The 15,020-nt window shown below is 48.2% G+C and overlaps 1 protein-coding gene across 1 annotated transcript; it reads right to left on the bottom strand.

Annotated features, from left to right (window-relative positions):
* Positions 1-1,598: 1,598 nt before the first annotated feature.
* Positions 1,599-14,622, bottom strand: LOC142587234 (uncharacterized). The gene is made up of 7 exons (XM_075698105.1): positions 14,361-14,622; positions 12,162-12,266; positions 9,830-9,898; positions 7,205-7,429; positions 6,357-6,536; positions 5,344-5,520; positions 1,599-1,974 (listed from the first exon to the last, which is right to left on the bottom strand). The coding sequence occupies exons 1-7, from the start codon at positions 14,446-14,448 to the stop codon at positions 1,652-1,654; spliced, it is 1,167 nt and encodes a 388-aa protein (XP_075554220.1). The 5' UTR covers positions 14,449-14,622; the 3' UTR covers positions 1,599-1,651.
* Positions 14,623-15,020: the final 398 nt, after the last annotated feature.

The following is a 15,020-nucleotide window of genomic DNA, read 5'->3' as shown; positions in this document are numbered from 1 at the left end:
GCGGCAGCAGCGGAGTCATCAACACCAAAATTAGCAATCCAATAACTGCTTTCTCTCCGAAGTGGCGACTAAGCACAACATTGCCTAGCTTTGGTGATCTGACAATAAGCGGTAAATTTATCATGGCATGGCCATAAGCACAATGTTGCTTAGCTTGGGTGATCCGACGACAAGCGGCAAATTTATCACGACATGGCCATCAGCACAATGTTGCTTAGCTTTGGTGGTCTGACGATAAGTGGCAAATTTATCATAACATAGCTAATCTGTCCAATCGAACTTTCTAGCACTGAAGGGAGGAGAGAAAATCGTGAAGCAGAAAACAGAGCAACAGCTATATAGGCGCGGGGGGCATTACAGAACGGTGACGTAAAAGGAATGAAACGAAGACGAGTATGGATAGATACCGGGTGCTTACGCCTCAAGGAAATTCTTAGGTGCCACGCCAGCAGATTGCAGCGCTCTGACGTTGTCCGATTGCCGAAGCGCATTTCACAACACTTCATGCTTGCGGAAGAGACCGCATAGGTTATGACTGTAGGCAACCAGGTTACACGTATATGTATGTAAGTGGTGCCAGGAAAGTTAATAGCACGACAGACGATTACTTGCTTGCTTGTTTGATTAACTGATTTGAACTCCACATCACAAAGCAAAAAAGATGTTACGAGGTACGTCGCTTAAACGCTGTAGATTAATTCCGATGACTGGAGCTTCTTAATCAGCACCTATGCACAACGGTGCAAGCAAACACGTCTCGTTGTGTGTTCTGTGTACTACGCAGACAAACTGCAGTGGCGCTCTCAAGGTAACCTTTAACATCAACTCACCACCCTATTGCAAAAACCAGCGTCTTCCAGCGCCTTCCAGTGTGAAACCAGCGCGCTTCTTTTTTGTTCTTTTGGCACTTGATCGCACTGGGTACGCTGGCCCTCGCTGGGAATCACTGGGATGCCAGTGAGAACACTGGATAAGAGCTGGGTCACATTGGAACAGACGCTGGTTCCACTGCCATAACGCTGGGGCGCACTGGTTTGTGCTGCACAGGCGCTGGTTCGCACTGGAAACTGCGCTGGTTCTGTTTGTGCCGCGCTGGTTCCAGTATGCGCAAGGACGCGCTGCTGAATATTAAATGCTTTATACGATTCCATCGCTTGATGCTAGTCTCTCGTGTTGCACTAAGCGCTGAACAACTTCGCCGCCAAGATCACCGCTAATTGTCGCGAATCAAAGCAAACAGCACAGAACGCTTCACTTACATCGATTCCCACAGTGCGTGGGATTGGCATGATTCTCTCTCTCCTCTCTCTCTATGCTTGGAGGCCGTTATGCGCGCTGTTTCGCGCTACTTTATTCCTTGACTTTTGCTGCGAAACGCAGCTGAGAGCGCGGCTATAAGCCCCGCATCGCTCCTTCTTCAACCTTGTCTTTTTTTTTTTGCCGCTTTCTTTCCTTCTCTTCCTGATCCTTTTCTCCCCACTCCCCTTACCCTGTGCAGTGCTGTTGAGGTGTCCTTCTTTGAGAGACAGTTACGGCACTGCACTTCTCTCTTCCTTTCTTCTAAAAATCACTACACACGCTACTTTATTCAAATCGTAACGAACGACGACGAGAACTAAAAATACCAAAGTCCGTTCGCGCCGGGTGCGCGTCAGCGCGTCCTGCGCGGTCGCCTTCGCCGCCTCACGTACGGCGCCCGGACGGCCCTGCCGTCGGCCGCGTCGTCCTTGGTGGTCGCGCGCCTCTCCGCCGGCGAAGCGCTCACGTCGTCGGCGACCGAAGGCGGCGGCGGCTGCTCGGCCAGGCAGGCCCGCTCGCAGTCGTGCGCCGTGCGGAAGGCGCTGCGGCCGCAGAAGTTGTACATCTCGCACGCCTGGTTCTCGGCGTTGTAGTAGTACAGGTAGCGCAGGTGGTCGAACGCGCACGTCGCAACGCCCCACTCGTCTCGACAGCGGCTCTGCAGGGTGTCCTCGTCTGCGCGCGCGCGCGCGACCGCCGGGTGAGAACGGTGCGACGATGCAGACCACAGAGGCCTTTCTTTAGTCGAGGGTTCGACGAAAAGTCGTCCGATCAGGTAACGCGATGGTGAAGAAGTTGCTGGTCACTGTTAGAGGGACGCTAAAGCGAAGCAATAAATCCCTTGAGACTAATAAAGCATTGTTTGAGAACCCTGCAGGCAGTCATTTCAAAATAATAGTTTAGTTTGGTTATTAGATGAGTAAATGAAGGTCGAAGTATCAGTATTTGTATTTCGCGCCGGAACCCTGACGCCGCACGTCAGTGTGACGTTAGGCATTCCAAAGTATGTTTTCGCATTAGGGCCGCGTTGGCTGAGTAAAGGTTCCCGAAACTGGCCATGTTTAATATTTGGTTCCTTTAGTATACAGTGCAGTCAATCTGTACCGCTATATAATTAAGTAGGCCGTAGAAGATGCCGTCAAAATCCAAGACGACACAGCGACCAGGTACGAGAACTTCAAGGAGGCCTCGCCACCCGTATTTCGTTTTTGCGCTTTTTCTGGTTTACCAAGCGTCTTATCGTGGTAAGAGTGGTGTCTTTGGCGTCATAGAAAAGTAATTTACCGATGCAGAAGAAATTATTTTTCTCTTTAGTGTACCTCTAAGGCTAAAAATAAATAAAACGGGGGACTTTTCGGAGCCCGCGACAAAGGAACCGTGTACGACGGGCTCTCGAACTTATTTTTTTTTTTTTCACCTTGGCTTTGGATTGTCTTCAAAGCTAGCCACAATTGAAACACACCCAGAGTTTCCTACGAAATTTACTACATAGAAAACTGGCGCTAATGTCTACGGGAGGCCCAAGTACACTATGGCGGTCCAGCCTACATGCCCATGACAAGCAGTACATGGACTACTAAACATTGCGCTGCTTCTCACTTGAAAGTGCTGTGTGAATTCGCAAATTGACCATTTTCGGTAAGTGCAACAAATAACTACGCACGTGTTCATTGCCCTGGTGCATTAAAAACCAACAGTGCTTAAAAATTTAAATACGATAAAACGTGATATTTATTGTCGAAAGAACATTTGAAGTCACAAGCACGAAAATGAGACAGATGGATGTTTCCATACAAGCGAATTATCGCAGAGCTAGAGTTCCGTCTAGTTATTTTTGAAAGAAACTGTACGGTACAAAACGGCATGACTAAGTTTTCTTAATCAAGTCCTTCTTATATAGAAAAATGGCACACGCATAGCATTAACGCGATAGCATTAAAGACTGCTTCTCATGCTTCCCGCCAACTTCAGCTTTTGCAACCGTCGTCTTTACCGAAAAACGCTTGCGGAGGCCGCTATGCACGGAAGCTAAGTTTTCTGGTTCTTTCTTTTTCCACGCGGCCGGCGCCGCGGATGCGACAGATGTGACGGATGCGTGGAAGCGAGCGCCATCTGGTGGTGCTGCAAGGAACCGGCGGATGCGGCGCGCGCCGCTCTGTGATTGGTAGAAACACGGCGCGCGCCACGCTGGTAGAAAATTTTCGCTCACGGTCAACGCACGCACAACGCCGACGACGCCGGACTTACGGCGCCACGGGGCCCTTAAAGCTATCGCTTTAAAAAATAGAATGAGTTTTACGCGCTGACTTTCATATTAAATATCAAAGTGTTTTTTTTTTGTAGACACGCGCAAAACACTGCGCTATATATGTAGTCCACTACGCGGCTATGCGTTAAAGTGACACTAACAAGCGACGGTAAATGCCTTCTGAAGGGTAAATCATTCTTACTAAATGCGTATTTTCATTCCTATATGGTGAGAAGGAGTTCATTACCATGGTGGAGAAAACGGAGGGCAAGCGTCCCTTCCTTGGATCTCGCGCCAAAACCTCATTGTGCGTCATTGTGTGACATTACATATTTAGAAGTATTTTCTAATATTTAGGTAACTTGGCACAGCTGAGGTTCCCAAAACTTCATTCATCGCATATTTCAGCCCTTTAGCATGCAGCAGAGTCCATCTTTAACTATGAAAAGCTCACTGGAGATCGAAGCAGATGCTGTCAAAATCCACGATGACGTCACGGGAGCCCTAGGGTGGGGGTGGACGTGTACTTGAAAATGGCGTCCCACCTACTTTATTTTTCTCTATGCCTTTTCGAGTTTGCCAAGCCTCCTCTCAAGGTAAAAGCGGACGTGTTTCTATTACAGAAATTTAGTTTACTGGATAAAGCTTTTCTTAACTCTCTAGAGGTCCTTAAGCTATGGAAAACAGTTGGGTTACAGCGCAGGCGCAGGAGCCCTCCCCTTTGCGTGCCTCAATCACTGCTGCAGACGAGACGGTGGGACGGGGTGTTATGCTTAGCGAAAGAAAACAAAGGCAACACAAATAACTGGTACCTGCAGCTGGAAACTTGATAGATGCGGTTTCCGCTACGACGATAGTCACGTCAATATTATTTATTTATTATGCGAAGCATATTACTAGAGCTCAACCCAGCTCCTCAGGCGCGGCGGTGTCGCCTTCAAGGCTGACCACGTGACACCGTGACGTCACGACAGAGGAGAAACGGGGCTCCAACTCGCGCCGTCGCTCGCGGCGTTGCGGCGGTATATAAACAGCTGCGCTTGTTTCTAGGTGGCTATGGCTCAACTCTTGCAAGATGGGCTGGGTGGGAATCGAGCCAGGGTCTCCGGAGTGTGAGACGGAGACGCTACCACTGAGCCACGAGTACGATGCTTCAAAGCGGTACAAAAGCGCCTCTAGTGAATGCGGTGTTGCCTTAGAAACGAGCTGTTTCTAAGGCTAGGCGTGCGTCGCTTGCTCAGGCGCACATTTCGTTGCGGCGCCGAACGCTGCGTTGCTCGACGCTCACCGCGTCCAATGCGGGGCGCGTAGTCGCTGCGCTGTAGCCCATTGTCTTACACCCCTTGGCGGGTCGACGGGAACGCTGTCGCGTTCCACTCTTGAAGGCGAAGCAGAGTAACGCATGAGTTGTTTCTTCGTCTAGCCGAACCAAATATAGCCAAGCAACAGCAGTTCACCAGGCTAAACAGTGGTTCAACAACTAAAATAAAGGCTAGTATGCTTCGCATCCTGGGCTTAACCTTAGCTAAGCCACAGCCATTATTTATTTATTTATTTATTTATTTATTTATTTATTTATTTATTTATTTATTTATTTATTTATCGCATAAACATCCGCATTCGAATGCTTACAGGTTTTCCCCAACGTGGAAATATTTCCAGCCAATTCCAGTAACCGGAGCAGCGATATGTTTGCGACGAGTAGTCTCCGACGAATCGAATGCTTTGCTTTCTCGTTTGCTTCCCATTTTCAGTGGCATGCGGTGGTTCGTCCGTACATACATACACACACTCACCACCGCAGGCCTGCGTGCAGGCGTCCCCGTTCTCGAAGCGGTTCCTGCCAACCAGGCAGCCCGTCTCATCGTTGTCCAGAGGTTCGCACTTGCCCTGGCTGTAGTAGTACTGGTACACCTTGTCGGCCGTGGTGCACAGCCGGAACCTCGGCTCGTCGCACTTGTGGCCCGAGGTGGCTGCGTCGGCAAGCGCGTGGGTGCCACGAATTATCGCACGTTTTCACTCGTTGCGCGTTTGCTACGTATCATTGTAAACTCGACGAGAACGCGAAGGTCCAGCAGGCTCAGATGTGTCGCTCACTACGGCCTTGTTTGGCTACAAGTGCTTTGAGCTGGACGAAACTGAATACCGTTCGCATAAAACTTCGTCTGAATAAACACGTGATAGCAAGTACCGGTTTCCCTTACCCAAACTGCCGCTGACGTGCCGGTTCTTGCTTTCTCTATCGCCGCTTCAGCTGCACGTTGACACACACACAGGCGAAGTATAGCATTATACCCGGGTGCAGGTCCTGCTCGCCACGAACTCTTTTCCCGTGCTGCACGCGGAGCGATATTGTGGTGCCATCTAGCATGCACTCAGTGAGTGATCGTTGTTTCCTCCCAGATTCGTAGCACATATTTGCATATTTCCCCGCCTGTCTTATTTCTCTTTAGCTTTTCGCGTGATCTGGCGTATATGAGGCTCAAGAGGCTTCTGCCCAGAATGCGCCCGTCCTTCTAAGTACCCATCACGAATTGTTATCGCAGGGAAATTTTTCGTGATCACACATCACGGAGGCACATATGACACATAAGAGGCTTCAGGCAAGATGCTTGACGAACCAGGGCAAGCACTGTGTATAATTTATGATCACATCTTAGACGCATGACCTATGTTCGCCAGGTCCCTATGGGTGACAGTAAATTTACGTGGGTTCTCACCTATAAAAAGCTTCAACACTTGGTGACAAACCGAATCGCTTTCTTAGAATCACTCACGAGTGTGAGCAATGAGCCGGTTAGGTGCCCACCTTTGCACTTCGAGTCGCAGTGGCTGTAGACGCTGAAGCGATCCTCGTTGACGGGGCAGTGCGTGTGCTGCAGCCACTCGGCGCAGAAGAAGCCGCCGTACGAGGACTCGGCCACGTAGAAGGCCCGCTCCCGGAACGACTCGAAGTCGCACGTCACCACGGTCACGTTGAAGCACGACTCTGAAAAGGCACAAGAAAGAGTTTTAACCTGTCCTGCGTACGTATAGCACTTTATGGCACTATACAGTACGCTGGAGACGCCGACGGCAGCAACAGGAGCGCTACTAACGACGTATTTCGGCATTTGTTCAACCACAGAGCGTACGAAACGTTTCCGAGTTTCATGCTGTTCTCGCTTAAGAAATTTAATTTTCCAAAGCACTATATGTTTATAATTATGCTGTGTCTGACGGCTTCACGCCAGCAGCTGAGTGAGAGCCCAAAATTTTAATAATGATTTTTTACGCTCTGGTTGAACTCAATGTAACCAAATGGCGCCGCCATCGCTGCTGCTCAGGTCAGCGTCTCGGCTATTACGTGAAATTTAATAAACTTACGGGCGAACTGACACATACACTGGAAGCGTGTCTCCCCTGCTTCCCTCCCTAAGTACTTTGTAATTGGCATCATGTCAATCAAATGATTAGATAAAATAACGTTGTGTATATGCATATAGTTATTGCGTACAACAAAAAGAAAGCATCAGCGACTGGGACACACAACCTGTCGCCATGCGTTATCCATTTCGCCCGCGTTTAGCCAAACCACGAGAAATATCTGGAGGAATTCGACATGAAACAAAACATACAGTGGTCAACTTCGCGAACCCATGGCTCGCATTTGCTCACCAGGTGGACGCCATCGCGGCCCGGTGCTCTTGGCGACAGGTGTGGCGGTGCCGAAGGGCCACAGAAACCGCCTCATCAGACCCCGGGTCCCGGCCGTCGAGCTGTTGGTCGAAGCCGTGGTGACGGCGACCGTGTGGCCGGCCCGGCTCTTACTAGGCGTCGCGGCGGCACCCGCAGTTTTGCCGGCACTCGTCGCTGTCGCAGCCATTTTGATGCTACCGCCACCTGCCGGAACGTGGGTTTGAATACCCTATTCGGACGGGCTCGATGTATGGCCAAGCCCAGAAATTCGGAAGGTCGGAAAATCAAAAGAAACTCAGTGGTCATTTAATGCGAAATGGAAAATGAGGAATACGCTAGCATTACGTCGCACCTCTGTGAGGTCCCGGATCTGTGACTTAAACCGCGTTCACTACATTGCAAAGTGTTGTACAGGAGCTCATTCGACACACGTCCTGCTTCTTCGAAGAGTGACGCGCAACTGAGGACATATATATATATATATATATATATATATATATATATATATATATATATATATATATATATATATATATATATATATATATATATGTGTGTGTGTGTGTGTGTGTGTGTGTGTGTGTGTGTGTGTGTGTGTGTGTGTGTGTGTGTGTAACACATGTACATATCATGACCGTATGACGCCGACAGACAATGAAGCCAAGGAAAGCATCAGGGAAATCAGCCGTGGTAGAAATGGAAATGTCGAAAATAATAAAGGAAAGGGAAATGAAAGTAGACAAAAAGTTACCGCGTCGCCAGTGAGAGTCGAACCCACAACCTCCCCATTACGCGTGCGTCGCACTACCGATTGTGCTAGGGCAGTGGCTATCAATTCGTCCACTAACTTGGGTATTGATGTTTTACTAGAAGTAGCCCTGGGAGCGTTAGCCAGCGCCACTCATATCATGGTTGGCGGGCGTGGAACATCCTTTCTTGCACGATGGCGTCACGTAACACGTAAACTTAGGAGAGCAGGCACGTCACTAAAAAAACTTCGTTTGCTAGCTAATGGCATAAAGGCTGCCAGATTCGGGACCTTCGTTATAAATGAACGATAGAAGAACAGGAAGCCAACAAACAATCACACCAAGGACTGCGTAGAGAAAATATAAATACACATATACACGCTTTTAAGCTCTCCCATCCCCTCTCTACATCTACTTCGTGACCGGCTTTTCACACTTCCCACACACACACACACTTTTTTTTTCGGCTATGACACTCCTAATCTTAATGCTCTTAATAATAAGGGGTCTGTCCTCTAAAGTAAGCTGTATGAAAATTAGCATGGCTGAGATATTGCACATCCGGAATGCTCGCTAAATTTTTTAGCGTTGATTTACAACCAGAAAGGAGCAGTTTTGTTGCCAGATTAACACATCAAGCAATACGAATAGAGGTACGGGGAACAGTTAGGGCCTGTAACAGAAATCGAACTATCAAAAAAACGAAACCGCCTGTATGTTTCATTATGACAACGCCATCCCGACTAGGTCAAATCGGGACACGGGACATGTACTCAAAGTCGGGACTGTCCCGATAAAGTCGATATGGTTGGCAACCCTAGGCTTCTGTGCCGGAAAACAGAGGTTCGGTAGCGCATTTCTTTAGAGGATTGAACACGAAACAGTAAGCACGAAATAGGAAATTTGTGAGAGTCTATACCTATAAACACCTCGCTTTGTATCTTTTGTAATGCACCGACTTTTCGTCGAAAAATATCCAATAATAAACTGAAACTGAAACTTTGATCAATGGAAGTGTTCAAGCTCGGCGTGACGCAAGAGCACGCAGCTGTCAAGGCGTCACATAAATAACAATCTAAGTACGTTATCGCACACTTAGCTAGCGCTGCTAAATTGGGGCCTAGATTTTTTTTTTCGTTATACCAGGCAATGGTGCTCGAGTGCTTGCTTACGTGCACAAAACGTTTTTCGAGATTATCTGCATCCACGAAATGGGTCGTAAGATATTGTTTGATATAAATCTACGCCATTTAGTTCTTGCGTATCGAAGAACTCCTTGAAATAAATCGGTCACGTGCAATCGCTTACCAGTGTCCCCTTGACCAACAATGGGTGGTTCAAGGCAGACCGAGGATTCAACGCAGTACCGTATTTTCCAGACTACAAGCACCATCCTCCTATCTTTCAGTGAGCCCGCTCCCCGCCACTTTGTTATATAAGAAAAAGGAAGGCAAAGTAGCGTTTATCTGAGTAAAGCTAAAGGTTACGAGGAAAGATGGTTCCCCGGAAAGAAAGCTTTGCGTTCCGACAAAAAAAAAAAGAAGAAGAAGAAGCATTATTTCTGGTCTTGAAATCGAATCCGAGTCCTGCGCCTACATCGGCGACAGTCGCTATACCAAATGATCTGAGCAGAATGTTATAGAGCTTAGCAAGAGTAAGACTTAATAACTTTGTAGATACTCTGCGGATTTTCTCTCAACTCATTAGGTTTGTTCATCACGGGCCGTGAAAATAAAAAAAAAAATATCGAAGGAGGTGTCCAGATATGAACAAACACGATGATTTTAGTCTATGTGGTCACTTGGGCCTTTCTTAGATAATGAAAAGAAAATGGAAAAACCTAAAACCATCTTACTGCGTAGGACTGCAGGGGCTATCACTTCGGGCGTGATCTCCGCAGGTGCGAAGATCATTTGGCGCACGCCTGTGTAGAGAAACAGATGGTAAAGATGCATTAATGCATATTTTACCTTGCATGCCGAGCGTTTATCATGCACCGCATGATCATTTTAGAGGTACGACCCACATTACGTGTATTTTTACGTTTTCCCTAATGTTCCTTAAATCCGGTGCCAACCAACTCCAGCTGCCATTATTCAAGAACATTCTAATGCTGTTTATTACTCAGCGACCGTTTTAAAATCGAACACAAGCTTCCGCACCTTGCAAAGCCATATGCTGTGCAATTTAGTAATTTAGTGTACGCGATTTGTTTGTGCTTGTTTATCTTTCTCTCTCCGCCCGCCCCTTCCGCGCTTTTTCTTTTTTTATCCCTCTACTTTCTCCGGTGCAGGGTAGTCAACCGGAACTACCTCTGGTTAACCTACCTGCCTTTCTATGCATCCTTTCTCTCTCTATGTATAACGGATCTGCCCAATCGCTCTGGAGATGGTATGCTACATGGTCGCAGAGCAAACCCGCCGTGTTTGCTCAGTGGCTATGGTGCTAAGGCTGCTGAGCACGAGGTCGTGGTATCGAATCCCGGCCACGGCGGCCGCATTTCGATGGGGGCGAAATGCGAAAACACCCGTGTACTTAGATTTAGGTGCACGTTCAAGAATCCCAGGGAGTCGAAATTTCTGGAGTCCTCCACTACGGCGTGCCTCAATCAGAAAGTGGTTTTGTCACGTAAAACCCCATAATTAAATTTTAATTGGTCGCAGAGCTAGGCCGAACTAATCGACGACTCGAGGCACAGGTATGTTGAATGTGGCACGGCCTCCGAGATCGGGCGGCGCGCGCTGACAGCGCGCACTGGAGGCTATGAATGTGGCAAATCAGTTAAGCGGAAGTCCGCAAGGTGGGGGAAGGTTTATGAAAAGAAAGATTGCCATTCCTTATTCCTTAGCATCCCTTGCTGCTACCACTGATGAGTGCAACATGGACCAGGGCTCCCAAATGAGAACCAGCTTCAATTCGACTCGGTACGCCAGTGGTACTCCATTTGCGAGTGCACACGCCGCTTTTGCAGCCTAATCACGACGGTAATCGCGAAATCGTGTGCGCCTGCGCGTCTGAAAACAGATTACGTTGCGCTAGATGCGTAGAATGGGTACGATGCTGTTTCCTATAAGTCGAAAACTGTTCTAAGAGTTCAACAAGCTACTCGATTTCTGCGAAGTTGTATTCAAAATACACCTTTGCGTGTTCCTCTAGCTATTGTTCGAACATCAGCGACGTACATACATGCCTAATCTCACTCCACTAAAGTTTTAGCTACAAGCTACAATTAACTACGAAAAACTCGTGTGAATATTTTTGTAAGGTATGTTCTACGTAAAATCAAAGTATATAGGAACCGGTGCTCCTCATTATTGAAGCTCTGATATTTTACGAGCACACCGATGTCCCACACGCTTAAATGGGCTTCCAGGTGTAGGTGTGGAACAATCTCTCGGAAATACGTACAGGTATGAGGAACATAAGAACGGCAGATTGGGCGAGTGTGAGTGTAGATCTATTTCACTTGAACGTAGTTCTATATATTTATTGTTGAGGCTCTTCAAAGAGAAAGCGGTTCAGATATAAAGAACGCCGTTCCATAAATATTTCTATCTTATGCACAACACCATTCCATTTAGCTAAATGAAGAAACAAAAGTTCATCCACTCTACTGTAGCGCGAGGCTACAAAGAAAACCTTTTTGGAGCTTGGGTTTACTTGGAGTTTTCTTTGTAGCCATACCCAGGAATTTTGAACATTGCCCCTGCGGCCGTCTGCTATCGAACTTCACCGCAATAGACGCGTGTAACTCAACGCGCAGCATTTTTAAACAAGAACATATATTTTTTTTCGGAAATATCACCCGAATATCAACCACCTTTCGTTCGCAACGCCGAAAGGTGCGGCCCTCTAATAAAATGCGTATTTAGGGCACTTATTCGTGACTTTCCTGCTGCGTTATAGCAGTGTTTTATATCTGGTCGAAATTCCGCTATGACGCCGCCCGTTATAGCAGTGCTTTATACCTGACCGAAATTCCGCTATAACGCAGCCAATACGTTACGCCTAACTGCCGTAAATAGACATGTTAATAAAAGGACGTACCCTCTCGATGTTCTTGATGAAATTCGGGCGGCCTTCTCAAATAATTTTTTTATGCTGTCGTTTGAGCTACGCTTGCTATGCCACGAAGGTATCCTCGAACGCTGACGCTATTAAAAAATATCGCGCTTGCCCGCACTCACCAGCGGTCTTGTACTCAAAGAGCACCAGCCCGATCACCAGCACGGCGAGGAACACGTAGAAGACGCCGGGAAACAGCCAGCCTAGGCAGCGGCTACCTTCCTCGCCTGCGAGGCAGCCATGCAGCACAGGAGGAGACAGCGAAATTCAAACTCTCTAGGTGCTGACATATTTTGTGCAATGCTTTTTATTGCGATAGCAATTTTATTAAGGTTGCTACTTGGACCTCTTGCTGTATCATTAGTGTGCCATGGTGTGCCATAATGTACCATAGTGCGCCATGTGCCATAGTGTGTCATTCGCGCTGTATGTGTAATTTCGTTCCTTGCTTTTGTCCGTGTATGTTACGAGCAATTTTATGGACATTCCAAGCAAATTTCCGCCGTCATCGTAGGCGGCGTCGTGATCGTTCCCTATAACGTCCAAGTGCGGTACGATCGCGGCCGCGCGCGGTGTGATGTAGGGGCGAGGGAAATTGTTCGAAGGCGAGCCGATAAGGATGGTGGCTCGTTCAACAGCTCGCAAGGGGGGGGGGGGTGGAAGAGAGAGAGAGATTCTTGATTGGGGGTGAAAGGTGGGGATAAGCGCAGCGCGGTAACTGTCTCTCAATAGAGGACACCTCAACCGCACTGCACAAAGGGGAAGGGAGAGAAAGGTGAGGTGGCAGTAGCAGCGACAATAGAGAATGCCTGGGAGCGTCATGGGACAAGCTCAAAGGCGATCGGCAAGACCGCCATCATCGGCGAAGGTTAGCAGAGCACGGAACAGCACCCTGAGAAGAAAGTTGCAGCCCGAAGGGTGCAGAATGTCTTCCATGCACCGCCGAGTAAGAGAGGTTGTACTGACGGTAGATGCTGACGAGGGGTTTTCGCGCTGCGGCGCTAGCCAGGCACTCTCAGGGCAAGTGCTGCAGAGTTTACAGCGCGCCGCGGGGAGATGTGCGCACGCTAGGAAGGCGAGGGTAAAAGAGGAAGGTTAGCGCGTTCCTCCTCCTCTACTCCGGCCGCGGCCGCGCGCGCCCTATCTGCAGTTGCTAAGGCTAGGCAGCCCGAGATAGCTGATGACTTCAAGCGTGCTGTGTTACCGCGCGCCCCAGTTCACGTTGAAGCGAGAGGCCGCACGAAGGGCAATTCACTTACCGCTGCTGCCGCTTTTCGTCACGTTAGCGTTTTGACAGCGAGGGTCCGCGATCATGTTTCCTGTGCGCGCGTGACAGCATACTTGCTAGATAACTTAATAAGCGGCTGCTTACAGCAGTCTGTAGGGCCGATAACACTGCTCACCTTACTTCCTATAGCCTTCGGATTACTTGCTATCACAATGTTTCACCTGTATGGCGAAACTGCGACTTCTTTTTAAGAATTGCAGCATTTTAGGAATGTCGTAAACGTGTTAGAGCTTGATTTCTGGAATACCTTTTTTCTGTACTTTGCTACAGGACGTAAAATTGTTGGAGCTTCACTCTGTGCAATACTTCGACAGTTGACCAAATGACGTAAAATTATGAAAGCTCCACAATGCAGAAAATGTTTATCCTATCGCGTCCACAAATTTTTGCATTTTCACACCACAACAAGAACTATAAAATAATCTTATCACCATTAAACTCGAACTAGTTGCTTTACAGCCAGTTTGTGCATTTGGTCTATTGTCTGAAAGCTGTTGTCTTCAAATATTTACAATTTGAGCTTTACTGGTTCTGTATTACGTGCTGATTCTCTCCGCGTGTATATATGTATGTATGCCTGCTCAGCTATTGCCACATTGTTTCTATTATATTCGAGTGCAATTCTTTCGCGTTTTGACATTTGATCTGATTGTATTATTTGTTAGCTTCCAATTTACGACTACACAGTTTGCGTATTTTATTTTTTACAAACACCTGCCGGTACAATTCCGAACTACGAGACCTCCTTCTCCCTTGCACTTTGCTTCGACAAACATCACCTGTGAATAAAGCTATCCTTCAAAAAACACAAACTGTGTTACGTTCGAGGCGCCATCTCGTAAACGCGAACAGCACAAGTTCACTTCGAAGGCAAGTAATTAACGCGTAAGCATCGCGGAGAAATGTAAGATATAAAGACTACACGACGCCACAGAGAGACACGAGTAAAATGAGCTTAGTTCTATGTGTCCCAATTAAGAGCCTCGGCCGCTGTACTCGCTACACACGCACTTTTCGTATGCTGGCCACTCACCCTCGCTGTCCTCGACGACCGAAGTGGTGCTGCTAGCCTCCAGAGTCGCTGTGCTCTCGCTGAAGGTGGTGACTGTCGAGTCGTCCATGACTGCACGGCTGATCGTACACGTCTGCAACGATGGAGAGGCGAAGGCAGGCTCCCGATGCCACTTCTTCTTTCTCGCGCGCAGTGCGTGGTGCGTATACCCTCGCGGTGGACACCGCAGCCCAGACGAATGCGCCACCAACGAGTGGTTAAAAATAACAAAACATACGCGTTGCTGCCTACAGTTCTGGCCGCCCTGTGAAGAAGAGCCAGGGATTAGTATTGGATTTCGTGGAAGGAAATCGAATCCAATCCAACACAAAAGAAATCGGTACGCTACAGTACGAGACCCAAGACCGATCTTAATTTCTTCAAATTTTTTATTTTCCTGAACCCTCGTACCGCCTGATTCGTGAGTGAGTGAGTGAAGAAACTTTTATTGTAGGTCCGGCGAGGACGCGAACTCGTCGCGCACCCGGCTAGTCCCACGTCGGGACCGGCAGGTCTAGCCCACCGGCCCGGTCGCGGGCACGCCGGACAGCCAGGATTTGCTTTTCTAGAGCGGGGCTAAGCAGAAGCGAGTCCCACTCCTCCTTGATGAACTTGGGGTATGTCGACGCACACTCCCACAGC

The sequence above is a fragment of the Dermacentor variabilis genome, chromosome 7, assembly GCF_050947875.1.
Source record: "Dermacentor variabilis isolate Ectoservices chromosome 7, ASM5094787v1, whole genome shotgun sequence".
NCBI lineage: Eukaryota > Metazoa > Arthropoda > Arachnida > Ixodida > Ixodidae > Dermacentor > Dermacentor variabilis.
The sequence above is the reverse complement of the archived record's forward strand: the minus strand, read 5'-3'. Positions and strand labels throughout refer to the sequence as shown.